Source organism: Vespa velutina, chromosome 10 (genome assembly GCF_912470025.1).
Source record: "Vespa velutina chromosome 10, iVesVel2.1, whole genome shotgun sequence".
Lineage (NCBI taxonomy): Eukaryota > Metazoa > Arthropoda > Insecta > Hymenoptera > Vespidae > Vespa > Vespa velutina.
Window position 1 is genome coordinate 1,243,573 of NC_062197.1, and position 24,109 is coordinate 1,267,681.

Sequence of the window (24,109 nt, forward strand, 5' to 3'; positions counted from 1 at the left end):
TTCTTGATTTTTTTTTTCCTTTCTTATTTATCTTCAAAAGTACAGACTATCATAATATTTCGCGTCCTTATTCTGCATGTTCTTTTGCACATATATATATATATATATATATATATATATATATATATATATATATATATATATATATAAAAGAAGAAAAAAAATAAAATAAATAAATAAAGAAAATAAAAACAAAACAAAAAAAAAAAAAAAGAAGAAAAGAAGATCGAAAGTTTACGTATTACGTACGATAATGAAACTCGACGTCAACGTTAAATTGTTATACTTTCCCAAAGGAGTATATAGTTATACGATACTACGTATTGGCTAAGAATTATTGTCGAACGAGAAAAGAGGAAATCGATATAATAAAGAAGAATCGTTTTCGAAGAGACATTGCTGTCTCTTCGAAAGAGACATTTCGTAAGCTTTCTCAAAGAAAAAGAAATTTAATTTCTATCGACGGAATATAAAATATCATGGGGGTATAGGATGACGGCCGGGGGGAGGCGGGGGCGGGGGCGGGAGAGAGAGAGAGAGAGAGAGAAAAAAAGAGAGAGAGAATTTATCGCTTTAGGCTATACATTGCCGTTTGTTGCGCGTATATATATACATACATACATACATACACACATACATACATTGAAAGTATCGTTTCGGGAAGGCGCAAAGGAAACGAGCGATTCTTATCTTTCGAGCTCGATGCCGGCGGGCACTAAGAGAGACCGTCGAAAGAATAAATTCTCTTTGCTCCCGTAAAACGGCAGCCCATGGTCCGCAACGAAAGCGCACCATGACGACGGACTAAGACAACTTTGAATCCTATTGGAAATACCTACCTACCTACCTACTTACATACATACATACATATACATAGATATATATATGTATATATATATATATGTACACATATATAAGTACTGTATATAAAGTATGGTAGGATAAGCCGGAAGGAATATCGACGAAGCCCTCATACCATCATCTTTCTTTTTCTTTTTCTTTTTCTTTTTCTTTTTCTTTTTCTTCTTCTTCTTCTTCTTCTTTAGTTTGTTCGTTCGTTCCCGTTTACTTTGATCATTCTTCATTCCTCGACGGTTCCTCCTTCGACGACCAGCAATTTGACGCGATCTCGAAACTTCACGAAGACTACAACAACCGACCGTCGTTTCGATTTATAATGTCAATGTAATTACCTACGCGAGGAGGATATGCATACATCCTTCTTTCCTTTCCTTTTATTTTTCGGGAGAGAGAAAACTTCCTTTTTCTTTCTTTCTTTCTTTCTTTCTTTCTTTCTTTCTTTCTTTTTTTCGGTATTAAATCAAAAAGTACAAAGACAGAAATTTCACCAGTTACTTCATCATTATCTACTCAGGTTTTATCATCGTGAAAATTATTCTCATCCATCATCGACAACTTTCAACGACAAACTGATATTAACCTTAGATACTTGTTTGAATTCGACTTTACGAGAAAGAACGATCGATCGAACGATCGATCGAACGATCGAACGAACGATCGAACGAACGAACGATCTATATCTATCGATTCATCTCATCGGTTGAATCTTTTGAATTCTCGCTGTGACCTGCTTTCTTGAAAGTTTACTTTAGATATTACCGATGGATGATACATCTTCTTTTTCTTCTTTTTCCTCCTCCTTCTTCTTCTCCTCTCATTTGCCCTCTCCTTTCCCTCCTTCGTATCTTTTCGTTCGTTCTTTTTAATGAGCACGAAAACCGATCGACGAGACATGCTTTATAACGCCACATACCTTTGATAGGTCGATTAATTAATCGTTTCATGTGGCGGAAACTATATCCGCGTTAACGAGATAAATGATATTGGCCACTTACGAAGACGTGGACAATTTTTATTCGCGAAAGTTTCTATACTCCTCGGCTTTATCTCTCTTTCTCATTTATTCGCAATTATATTTATTTCCGATTGAAAGAAAGAGAGAAAAAAAAGAAAAGAAAAAAAAAAAAAAAAAAAAAAGGAGAAGAAACAAATTAACACCGACAAGTTGAAATGAAATATTGTAAGTAGGTGTATGGACGAACAAACTGGGGGGGGGGGGGGGGGGGGGAAGAAGAAAAAGAAGAAAATAAAAATAAAGGAAAAAAAAAAAAAAAGGAGAAAAAACAAGTTATTTTTCCCAGCTGCTTCAGGAATATTACAACAAAGATTTTGATCACGACTTATTATTAAACCCTTTAACTCACACGGCCGAGAAGAGAAAATCGAAGGAGATTTAAAGAGCGATCATAAACGTTCGCTCGTTTCATACCCACGGCGATTAAGTACCTACTCGACTCGAGAGGAAATTTTTTTTCCAACTCAAAGTCAGTGAACGGTACCTTTGGCCTTTAGGTTTCCTACATGCATGCATGCATGCATGCACACACACACACACACACACACACATAAATACATAAGCGAATAAGCTCATCGGTAGGTAGAAAGAGTATCGTTAGCGTTATCTGTGAATGGTTGATACTTACTTACTTACTTACTAACTACAACTACTACCTTAATCGTGAAAGTCAACTTTGGCTAATGTTACACGGTGAGTAAGTAAGTCAGGTGCCTTTCCTTCCTTTAAAGTATAAAATGACCTTCGAAAAAAGAATGAAGAGCATAAAAAAAGAGGCTCGTAAACGCCCCGATTGTACCTACTCATGCCCGTTCATCCAGAGATAACGCAATGAATGAACGGGAACAGAATTTATTCTTATTACCACGATGAGCATCCAGAAGAACGAAAAGCCACGAGTATCGAATGAAGAGGATTATTAATACGAAAAAAGAAAGGGGGAAAAAAAGAAAAAAAACAAAAAAGAACAAAAAAAAAAGGAAAAAAACAAAAAACAAAAAATAATAACAACAAAAAGTGAGTTCTGGTCTAACCGGGAAGGACCGTACGCGTCCGTGCGATCCTTCGAACGACTCCGATCGTTACAAGACTTCACTTTTTTATATACCTCTTCGCATCTACATATATATATTTTTCTTCTTTTATTTATTTTATTTATATTCCATTCTTTTTAATCTCTTTTAGCTTCTTTTTCTTTTTCCTTTTCCTTCCTTTTCTTTTTTTCTTCTTTTTTTTTAATCATCGATTCCGTATACTTTTCATTTCGTTGGACGTCTCCAGAGAGGGATAAATGGATATTCATCGTAAAACCGGAACGCGAGAGATGCTCCCCTTATCGAAGACTCGCTCGATTAGTATGCTTCCCGTACTTATTTCTCTCTCTCTCTCTCTCTCTCTCTCTCTCTCTCTCTCTCTCTCTCTCTCTTTTTTCGTTCTCTTTTTATCTTAGATGCAACGACATCGTAGCACGTAATAGGTATATACTCCTACATAATTGCATGTATTTTATATATTTTTTTTTTTATCGGATTAGAGTATCGTATATGAGAGTTGATGCTTGAGAAAGTCTCGACCGCTAATGATCTCTCTCTCTCTCTCTCTCTCTTTCTCTCTCTCTCTCTCTCTCTCTCCCTCTCTCTCCTCTTTACAGTTTATCGTTACAAGGTTGCAAATTATTAGAGAGATAATTATATAGCCGTCAATGTATCGCAAGTATATCGTCTCTCTTTCCTATTCGTAAGTTTACTCGCGTACGTTGCCGTATTCTGCCTCCAATGAACTTATAATTAACTCGTCTTCGTCTTCGTCTTCGTCTTCGTCTTCGTTCTTGTCATCGAAAACGATGAGAGAAAGAAAGAGAAAGAGAGAGAGAGAGAGAGAGAGAGAGAGAGAGGAAGAGAGAGAGAGAGAGAATATGTGGCGTTTGGAATAACGCCAGCGTTTCTTAGATGCGTTAAAAGTAATGAGAACGAATGGCTCGTAACGTTCGTTGCCAAGATAATAATCGGAACGAGTGAGAGAGAGAGAGAGAGAGAGAGAGAGAGAAAGATGAATCGTGTTGAAAGAATTATTCAAGATCACACGCCGAACAATGCTTAGATCTGACAGCTGTCAATCGTATGGAAAAAAAAAAAGAAAAAAAAGAAAAGGATTAATATGTGCACGGTATATCCAATCGACTTTCATTTTATGATCATCGATCTCTAAGAAAATATATCTACAGATCGAATTGCTTAAACGTTATGCCTATTAAAATTATTTACTACGTGTCTACGAAAATGATGGATTATCTTAAAATGAAAGTAAAAGGAGAAATGAAAAAGAAGAAGAAGAAAAACAATCGAGAGAAGACAAAAAACAACAACAACAACAACAACAACAACAACAACAATGAAAGAATATAAATAAATAAATATAAAATCGAACGTAGAATTGAATAATATCATATTGAATAATATCGTTCAATGATCTCTTTACACGACAGAGAAACAAATATCGAAGAATAAAATAATAGAATAATATTGTAGAAGAATATTGTATCTAAGATCTATACCGATATACGGTATTCTGATTAATAACTCGGCCACGTGGTCGAGTATTCTGAACGGGAAAAGTATTCACGAAATGAAAGTGAAGTCACGAAATCCCTTATGAGGATGTCGAAAGGAGAGATATAAGGGTGAAAAAGAGATAAAAAGAAAGAAAAAGAAAGAGAGAGAAAGAAAAGGAACACAGTAACTCGTGTGCAACACACGAGCGAAAAGAAGAAGCGATGCACATGCTCGATATTCCCATGGATTCCGTTGCCTTATGGCGGTCGACTTGGCCCGGTCCTTCCTTACTCTCTCTCTCTCTCTCTCTCTCTCTTTCTTGCTTTCGCTCTCGTTCTCCCTCTTTTCACCGGCTCTTTCTAAACACACCGTAAGATTTCCCCCTAGCACGCGGCCCACGAGCACGACGTGCGTAGGCACGCACATGTCCCAAATTCCCACAGTCCTAAAAGGTACCTATATATCGCCTGCTCTTCTCTCCCTTAGACCTTCTCGTCACCTTCACATCTAAGAAAACGAGAATAAGAAAAAGAGAACGATGAGATGTGGACCCACATATAACGACCTCCACGCGTGGACGACCGCGGGGCCACGTGCATTCACGTTCTCGCCCTTTTTCGCGCGCTTTCTTCTTCTTCTTCTTCTTCTTCTTCTTCTTCTTCGTCTTCGTCTTTCTCCTCTTGATCTAACTCGACATCGTTTTTTTTTTAGCAATTCTATGATTCCACGCGACGATCAATGATATATGACTTTAAAAAAAAAAAAAAAAATAAAATAAAATAAATAAAAAATAAAAAAATAAGAAATAAGTTCAGAAAAATGTTCTACTTTTAATTTCTTTCTTTCCATTTATTTGCATCAATATTTTTATTAATTGAACGATAAGTATTATTAATTACATGACGATAAGCGTAAGCTAAGCATGTTCGTGTAATTTAGTTTTCATAAAAAAAAAAAAAAGAAAAAAGAAAGAAAAAAGAAAGAAAAAGAAAAAATAGAAGAAAAAAGAACTGCACGCACGATCCGATAAAAACATTAAAAGTCAATATCTCAGAAAGATTTATTTTTGTCATTGGCTTAAATCAGGTTTCTTGCACGCTACCCACGGAATTATTGCACTTCGATTTTAATTTTAATTTTCATCCAAAACTAGATAGGAATTTCTGAGAAAAGCGATAAATAAATATCGCCGATAATTGGTATAATCTTTTTAATGGTCAATAAAAAAGAAAAAGAGAAAAAAAAGAAAAAAAAAAGGAAAGAAACTCTTCGATATCTTCGATTATAAAAAATATTACGAGGACGTGTTACGTATCACAAGATTTAATGAAATAAACATATCCAATCACATTCGTATGCATTAATAAAAGAATGAAATTTCTCCAAAGGATGATAACTGAGACATTCAGAGTTAGTCGTTTAATTAACGAAACACATTCCTACAATTTTAGCGCATTATCGTCAACGTGCAATCTCCACCTATGTTCTACGTACCACGAAGAATCGATTAAGATCGCAGTGGTACCATAATTAGAAAAGAAGAAATTTCAACTCCATCGTTGACTCGTTACTGTAAATATTATTAGCGAATAAAAGCAAACCGATGATTATTCCAGTGCGTTACAGAGATCAAGAGATACAGAAAAAAATTAATGAAAGAGAAAGAGAGAGAAAGAGAGAGAGAGAGAGAGAGAGAGAGAGAGAGAAAGAGAGAGAGAGGGAAAGAAAGAGGAATGCTCGTGACATGTTTTTCGTTATCATCAAAGATAAAACAAATTAAACTTGACTCGGACAAACGTGCACTACTAACATCTATACATCTCGACATCGTCTATGCATATTGAATTAAATCATACCCATTGATTATTAAAATATTATTATCAAATTGACATGTTCCTATCGAACCAGTAATCGAACCAGTAATAACAATTGTCAACGCTACTCGATAAACGCTATGACGATTAATTTCGATCAGATTTATAGATATTATTTAAGAAAAAATAAAAAAGAAATAAAAAAAAAGAGAGAATTCAAAATTCCATTCGATTCTCAAGTGAAAAATATAATTAAGACTTCATTTTTCATTTAGATTTTCTTGATTTTAATTTATGCATTGATAAATCGGTCCAGTCTTGGATTGCAACTTTCCTTCCCTCCCTCTCCCTCTCTCTCTCTTTCTCTCTCTCTTTGACCCGTATGTATGTTATTTTTGTTGATCGTGTAGTGCTCTATGGGTTCATCTACCCACGCTAACGGGAAGAAGAGACAAACGAAAAAGGAGCGTAGGCAGAGAAGCAGAAAAGGAGGTGGAGAAAGAGGAATGAAGAAAAGAAAGAGGAAGAGGAGGAGGACGAGGAGGAGGAGGAGGATGAAACGTCAAGTTGAAAAGAGACGAGAAGAGTGAGAGGAATGAACAATCTTAGCAGTCCACTTAAACGGTGATTCCTTTTGCCTTTTAAGATAGATGAAGAGAAAAAGGAAGAGAAAAAGGAAGAGAGAAAGAGAAAGAGACAGAGAGAGAAAGAGAGAGACAAACAGAACATAAGAGAGGACACGTGTTAGCGCGCGACCAAGCGTGCTGAACATTAGCGCGCGTTCTCGCGGAACTCGAGACGCAACAGGTTCGAGATTTCCCCTCTCTTTCGAGAGAGAGAGAGAGAGAGAGAGAGAGAGAGAGAGAGAGAGAGAGAGAGAGAGAGAGAGAGAGAAAGAGAATTCTTTCTTTGTAAACAAGCCGCTCGTATCGACCAAAAGAGTGGACTTGAATTCCTATCGTTCGATAAGTTTCAAATAAATAAATAAGTACATACAAAGTGAAACGCGTTTCCTTGTAATTAAACTCATATAATGTGACTTTTACATGAACACCAAGAGAAAATCACGTTTAACAGTGTCTATCCACATATATACATATACATATATATATATATATATATATATATATATATACATATACATATATATATGTATGTATGTATGTATGTATTGGTAAATACCTAATCGCTAGCACGTGTTCGAAGAGAAGCATGAGAATCGAAAGGAGCAGCGGTAAAGTCTTTCTAGGAGAATAACTTTCGCCGATCTTAGATCATCGATAGAAGAGAAAGAGAGAGAGAGAGGAGAGTATATGGCATGGGGATCGAGGACACGTCGTCTTGGTCGATACGTGTGTCGAAGTAACGCGCGTACGGCAGATGAGAGAGGCTGCAGGAGTCCGTGGGAAACATCCTCGGTGGTTCCTTCCTTAGGAAAGGCTAAGAGGGAATCCTTTAGTGGTCGTGTGCACGTACACGCGAGCTCGTGTTCTCGTATACGGGAATCTTTCGGGTGGTAAGGCAGGAGCGCAGGGGTAAAGCGAAGAAGGCGAAGAGCCGAGCCATCTGCCCGAGTCTCTCACGATTTCAGGCCAGCTGCCGATATCTTCGCGTATAAGCGTGTGCATCGTGAAAGAGAAGAGTGAGGACGAAAGAAAAAGAGAAAGAAAGAGAGAGAGAGAGAGAGAGAGAGAGAGAAAAAGAGAAGAAAAGAGATACGGAGCCGGGGGCGCTAAATGCATATCCCGTGCACACTTATTTGCGACTAGGTGTGTAAAAGTGCGCCGCTCTAAAGTCGCCCACGGCTATCGTTTGCGGCGCATCGACCGATTTTACTGGCCCTTTTGCTCGGAGACTTCACGACTCATTTCCCTTTCCCTTCTTACTTCCTCTCAAATGGCTTCTCTCTCTTTCTCTCTCTTTCTCTATCTCACGCGCGCGCGCGCGCGCGCATACATACACAAACACACACACACACACACACACTTAAACGGACTGACTTTCCAAGGGTTCTCCTCTTCCAAGTACATACATTTACCCAGACATCGTAGGTCGCACTGTATATGCCTTGGGGGTTCGTTAATCGACCTACTCGTGCCGATCGCGTGCACTGCACGAGTTGTCCTGACTTCTCGAGACCTCGTCGATCCTTCAGCTATCTCTCCCTTCTTTCTTCTTTACTTTTCTTTCTATTTCTTTTTCTTTGCCTTTTCTACAAGTACAGATACCATTAAAATAGAGAAAGTTTTACAGATAGTATTATAAATGATCTCTCGTCTACGATTTTTATATATATTTTCATAAAACTGTCATAATATGATTTATTTATAAATGCAAAATGACGTTGTATTTGAAATAAGAAACATTTTACTACGAGATAATTAAGTGAAATTTATAAATCCAAAAAGGGTACCCATATATTATCTATGAAAAACAATTTAGTTAGACATTAAATAAAAATAAGTATCGCCCGATCGAAAATAAAATGTTGACCCTTATGGATAATACCGTTCGATGGTCACATCCCTTAACGGTTTCCAACCCTCTGCTTTACAAAGAATAACGCATTAAGAATGTCGTAAACGGATCTTGCCAAAGGAGAAAGGGGACTACCTTTACTACCTGTTGCTAACTTCTATCGGGGCAACGTTGATCATGCGCCTACCATTATTTCGGTAACATTTGCCAAAAGCACCTGCGTTTAAGATCTAACAAAATACGAAAAAGGGTCTCCTCCCCCTTTCTCCTCCGTTTTACCGACTCGTTTTTACCCTAAATGCAAATCCTCAAGAAGGAAGAGAGAGAAGGAGAGAGAGAGAGAAAATAATCTTTATTGCTTTCCATATATATAAACCCATATTGGTATTAGAAATAGTCGAATGTTAAAATGTTCGAATGTGAACATGGAAAAAGCTTATCTCAATTTAGAAAGTAGGGGCTCCGACAAATATTTCATTTTACTCGTCGAGAAGAAATATAAAGGTGATGGTGAAGGAGGAGAAGGAGAAGAAGGAGAGGAGGTAGAGAGGGTCAAGTTTGGAAAATACGGAAACGGTTGTTGGGACTATTGAACGGGAAGAAGGTCAGCTCGTATGTATTGCAGCCTACCCAATAGAAAAACTTCCTGAAAGGAGGATCCCTTTAATTTCTATGGATTCCTCTAGCCCCTTTAGATCCTCTACTCTTCCAACACCTACGTAGTTAGTACATAGGGGTGAATTCTTTTGGTTTACCCTTCTTCAATGGCTCGAAAAGTGTGGGAACGGTTAGTCTGAACCGAAAGAAAAATGAATCTGTTGAGAGGACAACACCCGTATGGGATCTTGTTTCCTTCGTATCGAGGGAAAGAGAGGGGTGGAGCCCTAAGGGGGCTCGTGCTAATATAAACCACCATCGTCTTCGTCGATATTAGTAAGGAGGCGTAACGTTCCCCATCTTTTTTCTTCTTCTTCTTCTTCTTCTTCTTCTTCTTTTTTCTTTTCCCTCGCACTTTCATAAAAATTCACACGAGTGAAAAGGATATCTAATTATAACTCAGTTTAAATGTAATCTAAGTATTATCATAAATATTCATATCCACGTAGAATTCAAATGAAACTTTTAAGTATACCATTTATCTCGTATAAAAGACGAAAGTCATTTTGATATAAGCCCACGAGGAATTAGTTATTCCTTTCGGGGTCGTTAATCTTACGAAAAACAGTAATATATAACTGACGATGAAGCACAAGCACGTTGCTAAAGTTGGACTCATTCGTTCACGTATAAACGTCACGAAAGTATCCTAATTAGGCAATGAAAGGATTCTTTGTGGTGTCCTCGTAAGAGGCTCCCTAAAAAGATGCCGATAACACCACCACACGTGCATTGGACATATATCGAGAAGGAGGCGCCGTGTTCTCTTTTCGTTTGAGAAGGAAAAAAAAAAAAAAAAAAAAAAAAGAGAGAAAACGGAGAAGAAAAAAGAAAAAAAGTAAAATACATGATATATAACATTCCAAAGGAAAGAAATCGTTTCTAATGTCTCGAAAGACAGTGCACGCAACGATAAGTTCATTCGACAATATTTTTTTTCGTTCAGATGTTTTACCGCGCTTAATCACAAGATAACGAGAGGGAAAGAGACAGAGAGAGAGAGAGAGAGAGAGAGAGAGAGAGAATGAGTAAAAAAAAAAATAAACAAGATATATGAGATATTTGTTTTCGTTGACGGCGAAGAGTTCGCATATTATCGATCGATTTCTCTATAAGTAAAACCTTGAAAAATCAGATTTCATCGGATCAAAGAGTTCTTTGTTGAGGTTTCTCCAAGGATGCGAACTTACATATTTACTTACGTATGATTGTGAAACGTGTATGTCTTGAGAGTATATATATATATATATATATGTATGTATATACTTTACTTCGAACATGAATACTTGCGAAAAAAGAATTTGGTCTTTCGCATATTTCCTATCGAGACAGCGGGACGAGTTTTCGATCGAATCGAGAAATAATTACTCCGCACAACGTATGGTACATATTGACGATTAATTACCGTCACATGCGTTTACAATGTACGATACCTGCGATGGTTTGTCGATATCTTTTTTTTTTCTTCTTCTTTATTATTATTTTTTTTTTTTTTTTTTTTTTTATAATGACAAGTAAAGAGTCATCGTCGCGTCAAAAATGAGTATCCTCCTTGAACAAAAATTAACTGCAAGAATGAATATATTCCTCGATATCTCGTGTTAAAAATAATTCGTAACAAAATTTTGTGAACGTATCGACGAGGTCGAAAGGATAATTAAACGAATGTCGTCGATCGATTAACAGGAATCATCGAAAATTGATTTTCCATTTTATTCTTAATATATGGATATAATATAACGGCTAAAAAGTAATAAGCAATTAAATGCATACATACATACATACATACATACATACATACATACATACATACATACATACATACATACATACATACATACATACATACATACATACATACATACATACATACATACATACATACATACATACATACATACATACAGAAGCGAGCAAACGCGAGCAAACATCGATTGGCACGGTACATCCTGACAATGGTGTCACATAGTCCCATTCAATTATCATCATTAATTTAATTGTCGACTATCCTCGTGCTGACTCGCGTGTCGATATGCACATTCTCAACAGATATTCTTGTTTTTATTCCGATGAATATAATCAATGCGACATATTGGTTCTACCACTTTCTCTCGCTCGCTTGATCGCTCATTTGATCTGTCTCTACGAACGCTTTGATACTTGAAACTCGTCGCAGCGATTACGTCAAGAAACTTAACGATATAATTAAAAGAAAAGAAAATATAATTCTGATCATTCGTAATCGGTATTTTCGCACAAACCTATTATTAACAACGAACTTATCGCAGTCGTGTCTTGTCGTTTAAATGATACATACATATATAACCTACTTACTTTCTTCGACTTATTTACTATATAACTAATATGTAATGTATGTACATTAGTTACATTCGAATATAATTATAAGGAGAAACGTCAATGCAATAACGACTCGAATTAAAAATTCTAACATCGTTCTTTCGATCCTGTTTCAAAAAGATATCTCTAAACTAATCCACTTTCGAATATCAAGACACTCACAAGATATCAACACACACACACATGTATATATATATATATATATATATACTTGTTTGCTTTAAATTCGATCGATCTATAGAAGGGATTAGGAAGGAGAACGGGACAAAGTCATTTGCAAAAGAAAAAAATAAAAAAAAAATATAATGCAACTGTCCAAATCGATTTATCAGTTGCGAATCGACGAAACGACGATTCTACCAAATATCGAATTTAATTTGGCCCATCGACTTTATTTGCATATTCGTGGACTCTTCGGCGATCTAAAAAAATTTTTACTAAGTATCGCCGATAAAGGGTATATATAAGCGGAATAAAATGGAAATGAAATATATAAAAAAAAAAAAAAAGAAAGAAAGAAAGAAAGAAAAAAAGAGAGAAATTGAAAGAAATTTAAGCAAAAAAGAAATTAAAAAAAAAAAATAAAAATAAATAAAAGCACGCACCCTTAATTTTATACCTGGGCCGATGTTGACTAATACGACGAAAACGAGGAAGAGAAGACGACGACGACGACGACGACGACAACGACGTTCCTCGATCGAAAGAAATATCTCTTTAACTTTATCCATTTCTTTTTCCTTTTTTTTTCTTTTTTTCTTTTTTCTTTTTCACTAATGCTAAAGAGACAGTGCTGAATTCGTGCTGAGAAACACACTATCAAGTACATTTTTTCCTTCTCCCTTTTTTTTCTCTCTTTTTTAAAAATACATCTTCCTCTATCGATTGCAATAAAATAAAGAAAAGAGAAACTATATATACATATATACGTACTTATATACATACATAGATACATACAAACATATATATATATATGTATGTATGTATAAAATGCAGTATAAAAAAGAACAAAAAAAAAAAAGAAACAAAAAGAAAAAAAAAAAAAAAGAAACAAGGAAAAAAAAATAAATAAAAAAGGACGAAAGAGAGAACGAAGGAACGAGAGGGAAGAAAAATACGCGATTATGTCTCGATATATTCTCGCGTCTGACTCACCTCGTGCCAGCACGTGTTCTACCTGCTCCGCCATAGGAAGAAGATCGCGTCGCGAGTCTCTTTTAACCCCACCTCCTCCTCCTCCTCCTCCTCCTCCTTCTTCACCTTTACCAAAAGGGAGCGCACGCACACGTACAAGAGATAAAAAGAGAAAGAGAGAAAGAGAGAGAGAGAGACAGAGAGAGAGAGAGAGAGAGAGAGAGAAAGAAAGAAAAAAAGAGATCTCTATGTATCTCGTTTCTTCTCTTTACCAAAGGCCACGACTGTTCTTCTTTTCTCCCTTTCTCGTCCTAACCTACCTACCTCCCTCCCGCCCCGTTCTGAATAAAAAGAAGAAGAAGAAGAAGAAGAAGTTCGTCCTCGTCTATCTCATCGGTATTCGAAAGGTTTGCTCCGGTCTCGTGGGAAAATGAGGCAGGTGGTAGTTAGATCTCCGAGTTCAGGAACGAGAAATGTGCCGTGCTTCTCTCTCTCGCTCTCTCTCTCTCTCTCTCTCTCTCTCTCTCTATTTATCTCTATCTCTCTCTCTCTCCCTTTCTATCTGTCTTCTCCTTCTCTTCTTCTTATTTCTCTCTTCTTCGCACACACGCACCCATGTATACGTAGGTAACGCATACATACTTACATACGTATATATATATATACACACACATACATACACAATCTCATTCATTCGAGCTCACGCACTCACGCACTCAGTCACTTGCGAACGAGAGAAGCCCCGGCAGGTACATATTTTTGTTCGATCACCGAGGTAGGATCAATTAACGGATACTCCCCTTTAACGAAGGCTTCCGGCTCGATTAAAGCGAAATCACGAAGTATTATTTTCTTTTTCTTTTTTTTTTTATTTATTTACTCTATTTTTTCTTTTTTTTTTCTCCTTCTTTTTTTTTTTTTTTTTTTTTTTTTTTTTTTGATATTTTTATTCTTCGTTTTTTTTTTAATTTATTTCATTTTATTTTCTTCCTATTATATGTGTACGAATTTCGTTGTTCGTATGGAGATAGACAGGAAAAGAGATAAACAAACAGAGGGAGGGAGAGAGAGAGGAGGAATTTATGAGCGAAAGGAAGAAATAAAAGAAAAAAGAAAACAGAATAGGGTAATCGAAAGCAGATCTCTCTTCCTTTCGTTTAATGAAGAATATAATAAATTTCTCAAAAAAAGGCATCAAATTAAATACAAAATACGTTCAATATACGTATATACTTGACATCGTCGATGACGATGTGCCAGTCTTCCAAATAAAATCCACGTATAACCTTCTTTAAGTTACGATAACGATTTTACTTTTATCCTCTTTCTCTCTTTTCTTTTCCTTTTCACTTATTTATTTATTTGCTTCTTTTTTTTCTTCTTCTTCTTCTTTTTTGCACCTTTCCCTTTATTATTTTAATCCCTCCCCGTCGTTTTCTTCTTATTACGAACATCTACACGACGAAAATGGAACGAAACTGGAATCGAATTCTCTTTCGATTATTATTAACGAATAATTATGTTAATTAATCGAAACGATCGTTCGTGCTTACGCTCGATTAGGCTTTTTGCAAAATGCGATAAAACAGATAAGGAGGAAGATAAAACTTAGAAAATAAGAAAGGTAGGGAGATGAAAAATGAAGAAAAAAAAAAAAATGAGAAGAGAAAAAGTTATTGCGAGGATGGATTAAGTCGATCGGAATGAAAAAAAAAAAAAAAAAAAAAAGAAAAAAGATAAGAGAGAGAGAGAGAGAGAGAGAAAGTGGGGGAAGGATCTACCAGACGGAAATGACGAGAAACGATGAGTCAGCAGCCTCCTAGGAATTTTCGGGATAAGACTGCAAGGCTTCACGATCGTTCTACCTGAGAAGATCAACGCTTTATGTATGTAGGTGGTCCTTCCCCTTTCACCTCCACAACTAACCCACCTCCAAATATTCTACGTTTCTTTAAAGTACGACATTACGAGACGCGTATCATGCAAAGAAGTATCATTCCCTCTCTCGTTCATCGATCGTCGATTATCGTTCAATTTTAAGAACGTGCGAGCTGTCTCGTAATCATTGATATCCATATATATTATATATATATATATATATATATATATATATATATATATATATATATATATATATCCGAATTCTCAACGGGAGTAGAGAGAGAGGTGTTCCGATAAAGATACACCGATCAATATCTTGACTCATCATCAATTTACTCTCTACTTTCGCGAACAACAGTTACAAAGTATATACTCGTAAATACATCTTTAGTACATACATACGTACATAAATATATATATAGATATAGAAACCGTACGACAGATCCGATTTCCCCGCTGTCTAAATAAACCTACTATTCTCAATAATTTTTCAAAATAAACCGATGAATGACGCTATTTATCGTCGAAGAAGATACTGTTAAATTTGTTTTCTACAAGGATTATTATTGTAAAATCAGCGTGGAAATTCTAACTTGACGGTTCGTTCCCGAGAAGAACCGGTCGTCTCTTATCGAGATAATTTTTTATGATAAAAAAGATACGCGGTGAACTTGTTTGAGAGAAACCATGTCATTGCCTTCTCTCCCTCTCTCTCTCTCTCTCTCTCTCTCTCTCTCTCTCTCTCTCTATCTCTCTCTCTCTGTGTGTGCGCATCTGTCTGTATTTCCTTCTCTACTTTCAATAGTAACAATTTACTTTTTACCGTAAAATCAAAATTACACATCGTTTTATACGCTCATACTTGTTTTATCACCGTTATATACCGCTCAATGTTACATGTACTTGGATATAATAAAATCCATAGTTGCGGCATTCCTCCGAGGATTACACGAAAAAGGAAGGAGGTAAAAAAAAAAAAGAAAGAAAGAGAGAGAGAGAGAGAGAGAAAGAGATCTTTAATTTCCAGTGTCTAAGGCCCGTGCCCGATACAATGGGGGCCCACGGTATATTCACCGTCCTTCTCCCTTCTTTTAGGAGCGCAGACCGGCTGCGTGATATACGCGTGGGAAAGCCGAGCACGTGCGCGATCTTGGGCCCGAGACCGGACCACAAAAGGGCGCCTTCGAGGTCCTATCGAAGCGAAGCCGCCTTCCTTTCCCCCGTTAAAGCCGAACAACGTCGGCTGCCGGCGGCTAAAGAAAAGAGAGAGAGAGAGAGAGAGAGAGAGAGAAAGAGAGAGAAGAAACTCGAACATCGATTGTTAACCGCCGATCAAGCAAACTACTAATCCGCAAAATTTCTCCCACGAGATTTTATGAGGAACTTTCTTCGAAAGTTATTTATTTTACAAGACTGAATTATTCCTTTTTTTTTCTTCTTTCTTTTTTCTTTTTTCTTCCTTTTTTTTTTATGTAATTTCAGCCTACTTATATCTCCAACGATAAAAGTAAATTTCAATATGCAAAGGAGAATTTAATAAACATAACGAATACGATTTGTGATAGTTTGTTATTGCACGCGCATGCTGTCTCTCTTTTTCTCTCTCGAAAAAAGAAAGATACAGAGAGAGAGAGAGAGAGAGAGAGAGAGAGAGAGAAAAAGACGAAAATGATACACGAGGAATCCTAAAAGTTAAACTCACGAGAAAGTGTTAAAGAGCAGCGCGGGAAAAGATTTCACCGTGGTCGCGCTTCCATATCTCTCGTGGAATTGGAAAGGTCGAAGGTCACGGGAAGGCAAGAGATATTCAGGTTTCACTTTGCAAGAAACTGCGCGCAGTTTCGAGAATGAGAAGAGGAGGATGAGGAGGAGGAGGAAGAAGAAGAAGAAGAAGAAGAAGAAGAAGGTACACGTGTATACGCGGAATAAGCACAGCGCGGCGTACGCTTTGGTATTGTGAGCACGTGCCACGGCACGTAGGCACACTATTCAATTAAACGGAGGGCGAAAAGGGCATTTAAATAGGGCGAAGTGCAGAGGAGAGGAGGAACAACTCTCTCGCAGCATGTGCGGACGCCTGGCGCCAGGTGAAGCCGACTACTCTCCCGTGAGAATGTTCCGTTCCTCGTTCCGTTCTCCTTCCTTATTCGTCTTCGTCTTCTTCTCCATCTTCGTCTTCTTCAACGTCTTCGTCTTCCTCTTCCTCTTCTTCGTTTTCTTCGTCTTCTTTTTCTTTCTCTACTCTACTCTATACTCTTCTCTTACTACACACTACCACAAGGAACATCAAGCGACTCTAACTCTCCTTCCTTCTTCACGTTTAAGGTATTTCGCCATACTGGTAGAGTAGGTCACGGGGTTCAGCGGGAAGTCTCATGTTTACGTCCAATGGATATATCTTGATTACTTGATTACAAGCAAAAAGGAACGCTCGAGAAATAATATCGCACACATCTCATCTCACCTCTCCTCTTCTCTCCTTTTTTATGCTCGTATCATTTCGAGTAATCGATAAAAGTGATAAGGGAAAAATGAAAAAAAAAACAGCGCCTACTTTTAAAATACCGATAGATAGATAGAATAAATACACGTTAATTCAACCAACCCCGAAGTGCTGGGGAACTGGTAATGCAACATGTGCAATGAGAAACGAACGGTTCGTTGGACAAGGGGTTGCATATGAAAGGGAAAAGGAAGTTGAGCGATCTCGATGGCACGTGCCAAACGACTGTTCTCGCACTACTTACTAACATATGTTCTCGCGAACAGCTGAGAGACTTCTGTATGTACATAGTTTTGTTAATAAATTGTCCTTCACTCGTACCTCAATGAATTGTATATGTTTTATTTGAGCATTTGCCTTACGTTTCGTCGTAATTTTAGAGTATATGGGTTATATAAAAGTACTTGCTAAAATGTGTTCATTGTTGTTCAAATTTGTTTTGAACTCATATATATATATATATATATATATCCTCTATATTCTTGATAAAGAATTGGAAGTATATAGCTAGAAATCAATGACCGAATAATTATTTCCCGTTATGTCGATAATAAAGACGACGGCAACATTTACGGCCTAATTGTTACAACCTCTAATGGTTATATCACTCGAACGTGACTCCCTAGGGATGTTTCCAATCTCTAAAAGATCCCCAATAGTACTTACATATGTACTCACTACGGGCTATTAAAGATGTTTATTGAATGCAGATGTCTAAATGTATTATTATTGGAATAGTTCAAAAACTGACGAAATGAAAACAACGTTTCTACGAAGAATCTAAAGAAAGCAATGGAATAGTTTTATGGATCTATCCGTTTGTTTGTAATTAAGAGAAAGGGACATGAATTATTTATGATCGTATAGGTCACAAAAAATAAAAATCTTGTCGATCATCAGCGTGCGATTTTTCTTATCATTCGTACCAAAGAAAAAGAGCGCGCGCGCACGAGAGAGAGAGAGAGAGAATCGTGAAAACATGATGTAAAATATAACACGTCTCGAACATGTTTCGATATATATATATGTGTATATATATACATATATATATATATATTTGTGTGTATGTGTATACACATATAAATGATTTCAATTATTTATAAGAGGTAAGTACATAATCTCGTTAGAAATGGGAAAGAAATGCGGCAAGAACGGCACTCGATTGCCGCTTGCGATCAATCAATGTCGTTCGGATCTCTGTCTGTCTGTCTGTCTATGTCTGTCTGTCTTTCTGTCTATCTTTTCATCTGTCCCTTTCCCTTTCTCTCTCTCTCTCTTTCTTTCTTGGAATAGACGACTGCGTGTAACGCCGATCGTGGCATTAACGAGACGAATTATTAAATCGATTCGAGAAACTAGAAGATTCGTTCCGTCGCCTTTTAAATCGCTTAATTATAATATCGTGCGGCTTGCTTCTACGATCCTCTTTATAGACTCTTCCTCATTAGTTCATGATTGTTTGAATAAATCTAACGTAACGATCGTTAAGTAATCAAATGAAAATATTTATGATAAATTGTTAAGAAAAAAAAAAAAAAAAAAAGAAAAAAAAAAGAAAGAAATTTGTAAAAATCGTCGAAATAACGTTGCCTCTTCAAAATCAACTCTTTCAATTTTTTCATTCGCCGAACAGAATTTTCTCATCAATTATTGCAACCTGCAAAATGCCGCAGTATGACGATCGATCGTTCTTTTTTTTTTTTTTTTTTTTTTTTTTCTCTATTTTTTTCCCTACCAAAATTCCCTTGCGACAGAAATCGAAATGTGCGAGTTTCGGATTCTCCAATAATTTTCGGAATCGAATAACAGGATGGGGAGAGCCGTGCCAGTTTTCGCTTTAATTGGATCTCGACTTGAAACAGAAAAGGGAGAGCAATAAAGAGAAATAAAGAGAGAAAGAAAATGAGAGAGAAAGAAAGAGATGGAGAGAGAGAGAGAGAGAGAGAGAGAGAGAGAGAGAGAGAGAGAGAGAGATCATTCGATTTCTTTTACCGAGGAGGAGGAGCAAAACAGAGGAAAGGGTAAAAAAAAGAGGCTGAGAGGGTGAAAGAGAAAGAGAAAAAGAGAGAGAGAGAGGAGATATCGAATCGAGTCGACTTTATCTCGCGATCTACTCGTACTCTATCGAACTGATGCCAGTTGTTAATGACGCGGTCGATCGTTAAGAGAGCGATGGGCAAAAAAAAGAAGTATATTCGAATGTAGGGTGAGAAAGAAAGAGAGAGAGAGAGAGAGAGAAAGAGAGTCAGTAGCAAAAGAGACGAAAGACAGGAACGGAAGGAGAACAGGTAGAAAGAAGCGTGCGTAATTATTCGGTGCGAACGACGTTTAAGTACTCTCAACTCCCTTCGAAATAAGCGAGCACGATATCTGCCTCGACAGTAAGAAAAGAGAAGGAATGAAAAAAAAAAAAGGTAAAGAAAAAGAAAAAATAAATGAGATGAGGAAAAGAGAAGAGAAGAGAACGAAGAGAGAAAGAAAGAGAGAGAGAGAGAAAGAGAGAGAGAGAGAGGATATATAATTCTGCCACCGTCTCTACCCAAAATTAGGCGTCTCGAAGAACTCTTCCAACGATCCATACAAACTTTTTTTTTCCTTCTTCTCTTCTTTCCCAATTTATGAACTTTTCGTAAATACTACCTTGCATAAACGTGATATATTTTAGCACATTTTTTTCCTTTTCTTTCTCGTATGTTTTTCTCTCTCTTTCTCTCTCTCTCTCTCTCTCTCTCTCTCTCTCTCTCTCTCTCTCTCTCTCTCTCTCTCTCTAATTATAATATGCAAACGATAGCGACAATTAACGTAAAAAGAACAAAATATTATATATATATATATATATATATATATATATATATATATATATATATCACTATTATATATATATATATATATATATATATATATATATATAACCATGATAAGAATGGAAAGAATAAAATAATTAATTAATATATAATAATGAGTACGAATGAAATAGCGTAAGAAAAAAAAAAGCAATGGAAAGTGAACGAATCAATTCTTTCAGAAGAGAATCAATTGTCATCCCGTAAAGAAATCTTTCTCTCTCTCTTTCTCTCTCTGATCTATTTCGCTTAACGGCAAATTAGAGATGTCATCGTCGAAAAGAGGAACTGGTAGTTGGCGGCAATGCCTCTTACTCGCTATCAAGAATAAGCATCGTTATCTTTGCGGGCTTGCGATTTGTGCCGCCTTCGCACATTAACATGAGCGGAAAATGATCGATCGATCTGACCATACGAACGGATAAGATCGTTTGGTACTCTTGCGAACGAAAAGAGCAAACACCGAAAGGAACACTACTACTAGTACGACTCTACCAGTACCAGGACCACCACCACCACCATCACCACCACCACCACAACCACCACCGCCATCAGCAGTCGACGAGCCACCGTCAGCATCAGCATTGGCGTCATTGGGAGAGGCAACGTGCCGTGTAAGTCGGTGGGATCGCGATCTCACGAGAGGACGCCGGACTTGTGCCCAGCACGCTTCGCCGATGAGGAAGAGAAAGAGAGAAGAAGAAGAGAGAGAGAGAGAGAGAGAAAGAGAGAGAGAAAGAGAGAGAGGGAGATAGCAAATCACGATAGGAGGAGGAAGAAGGAGAACGGTGGTCAGGGGAGAGACCCCTCTCTTGCTAGCTCGAGAAGGAAAGAAGGAAAAAAGAAGAAGGACGGAGAGTCTCCTGTTTGCATGAGAAAGACAAGGATGAGGAGATAGTCGGTCTGGTTCTTCCGTACGAGCGTGCACGCTCATGAAAGAGAAAGAGAGGGAGAAAGAGCGAGAGAGAATGCATACCATGGCGCACGAGACGAGGATCGACGAAGAAGGGAGGAGGAGGAGGAGGTGGAGAAGGAGGAGAGAGATAGACGATGCGGGTAGGTGCGAGAAGGACGAAGGAACGGTGACGATGGCTTGGTGTGGGCGCGTGTCTGGCAGCTGCCGCTTACAGGTGGTGTGCTTGCTTGGGAACCAACCTCTACGGACCGTTCCCACGGAAGGCCTGGCCCCCACCATGGTCCCTGCTGCCGCCCCTTTACCTCCCTGGCGCAGGGGCCCGTGGCTATATAAGCCGTCCTCGAACCCACCAGCTACCACAATCACGCTGATCGTTCAGAAAGGTCGACGAGGAGAGCCGCGTTTTAACCGATCACGGACTGACTCGCTCGACCGTTTTACTTGCTCTCTATCAATTCTGTTTGTCTGTCTATCTATCTGTCTATTCATTTATTTGCCTATCTGTCTATCTATTTTTCTCTTCGACAGAGATTAAATAGTTCGACGAAACAGTGTGTTGTTATTGTTAATTGCTGCACGCAATAATAAAAAAGAAAAAAGAAGAAAAAAAATTGAGTGTACACGATACATATATATATATATATATATATATATACACATATATATATATATGTGTATATTTATATACACACATATATACTATATATACTATATAAAGTGCTGCAAATTGGTGTTGTGAGTACGTCGAAAGAAGCGATAAGGGATTAACCATGCAGATGCACGAGCAGATCATCATGGTCGATGGCCAAGAGCAGCCTATCTCGAGGACATATCAGTATAGAAAGGTAGGTGTCCCGAATGATCCATCATATTTCTTTTTTCCGAGAATAAAATAATCCGCATGAAAATTTTTCGACGAAGAATAAAGTAATTCTTTTTGCTTAGTTATAAACAATTTTTGTTCTCCTTGAAATTGCAGGTGATGAAACCTATGCTAGAACGAAAACGTAGAGCACGGATCAATCGTTGCTTGGACGAGCTGAAGGATCTTATGGTGACGGCTTTAGCCGGGGACGGGGAAAACGTAGCAAAATTGGAGAAAGCAGATATCCTCGAATTGACCGTTCGCCATCTTCACAAACTTCAACGTCAACAACGTTTATCAGCGAATCCGGTGATAGATGCTGATCGTTTCAGAGCCGGTTATACGCATTGCGCGAACGAAGTTAGCCGTTGTCTAGCGGCAACGCCTGGCGTCGATGTAGCCCTAGGTACCAAATTGATGACCCATCTTGGACACAAATTAAATTCAATGGACAAGACCGGACCATTGACCATCCATGTGGCTGCACCACAATCTTCGCCTTCCTCATCGAGCGAACTTAGCTCCGACGAATATTCAATGCCTCTTACACCGGCTTCGAGTCAACCATCTCCGGTAAGAACGGACGTCGATACCATCCCCCAACAGAGCCATCATCATCATCTCGCGGAGGGTCTCTTACGAGTCGCTAAATCCGACGAAACCATCTGGAGACCCTGGTAAAAGCGAAGGAAAACTTTTTTTGCGCGTTGGCCTTGAAATTTCTCTTAGAAAAACAAAAAACAAAAAGAAAAAAAAACAGAAAAAAGAAAGAAAAAAAGGAAAAAGAGAATACAGGAGGGGAGAGAAGAAGAAGAAGAAGAAGAAAGAAAAAGAGAAAAAAAAAAGCCACGCCTAAGTAACTCTCAACGTCAGAACGAGATAAACGTTTGAGAACGACAATGATGCTCTTTCGCGCGGTGCGACGGTTCTGGTGCAATTTCATCTGTGATTTAATACGGATGATCTCGGAATAATCGATATATGAGGATGTACATACATAATTGAAGGCTCTCAAGAGTTCTATATTATTTCTCTCGTGGGAAAAGAGTATCGATCGTTTTGCGTTTCAATATGACTCGTTTACGATAGAGGAAGACGAGGTACAAAAAAAAAAGAAAAAGAAGAAGAAGAGGAAAAAGAGAAGGGGAAAGAAGAACAAATTGAAGTATTTCTAAGAACGAACGATAATACGAAAAACAAAATCGTTCTGACCGATAACGATGAAAGAAGATCTTCAAATGTATCGGTGAAATAAGATAAAACGAAACGAAAGACTTCTGAATTAGTGATGTCCTCTTCCGAATATTCTATTCTCGCGTAATACGAACAAATCTACCTGAAGAAGACCCGAGCTAAACTCCTTCGCGTTAATCGATTTGTACAAGATCGAAGAAAGTATTAAGATCTCTCTATATATATATATATATATGTACATATATATATATATATATATATATATATAAATAATTAACCGTAATGCATTAATAAGCAGCCACGGTTGAAGCTTTAATTAACATAATCCCGATGGTTAAATTTTTCTATTGTTTGTTTCATACTTTTATCGAAATATACATATCTTGTTTATTAAGTCGATTTCCTCGCGAGAAAAATCTTCGAACGAAAATTTTTGTGCTCGGATAAAAGTGCATTCTGTTTCCAATGCGCTAATACTTCTCTTTTCTCTTCTTTTTTATTTTTAAGATTATTTTTCTTTTCTTTCTTTTTTTTTTTTTTTGTTTTGTTTTCTTCTCTAGAAAATAGATATAACGAGATGCGTTGATATTTCGAAATTCTTTTCTGAAACTTTTTGATTAATGTTAAAAAGAAAATATATATATATATACATATATATATATATATATGTAATCGATGGAACAGAGTGCACAAATCACCTCGCGATGAAAACGTCTGTTGTATATGCGTTTCCTCCTCCGTCAAAGCGTAGGGCATCGGGTTTCGAAGATCGTCTTTTACATTATTGTTAATATAATAAATATTTTAGTTAATATAATAAATCGTTTGCGAGATATGCGTGTTAAGTTAGAAATTTAAAAAAAGTGGAAGAAAAAAAAAAAGGAAAAAGAAAAAAAGAAGATAATAAAAAAGACGTCGACTTAACTCGATTGAGAGGAGGATATTGTGATAGAGAAACGTGTACCTGTGATATTTACTGTAGTAGAGATAGTAAAATGATACTAAAGTTTTAATAAATATGTTTCAACGTCTATTCAA

At 37.2% G+C, this 24,109-nt stretch overlaps 2 protein-coding genes across 2 annotated transcripts in view; one reads left to right on the forward strand and one right to left on the reverse strand.

Annotated features, from left to right (window-relative positions):
• LOC124952219 overlaps positions 1–24,109 on the reverse strand; it is a 143,449-nt gene that overhangs the window by 117,158 nt on the left and 2,182 nt on the right. The gene's annotated exons all lie outside the window — the stretch shown is intronic.
• LOC124952404 (enhancer of split mgamma protein-like) lies at positions 21,185–24,102 on the forward strand. The gene is made up of 2 exons (XM_047502228.1): positions 21,185–21,857; positions 21,992–24,102. The coding sequence occupies exons 1-2, from the start codon at positions 21,783–21,785 to the stop codon at positions 22,556–22,558; spliced, it is 642 nt and encodes a 213-aa protein (XP_047358184.1). The 5' UTR covers positions 21,185–21,782; the 3' UTR covers positions 22,559–24,102.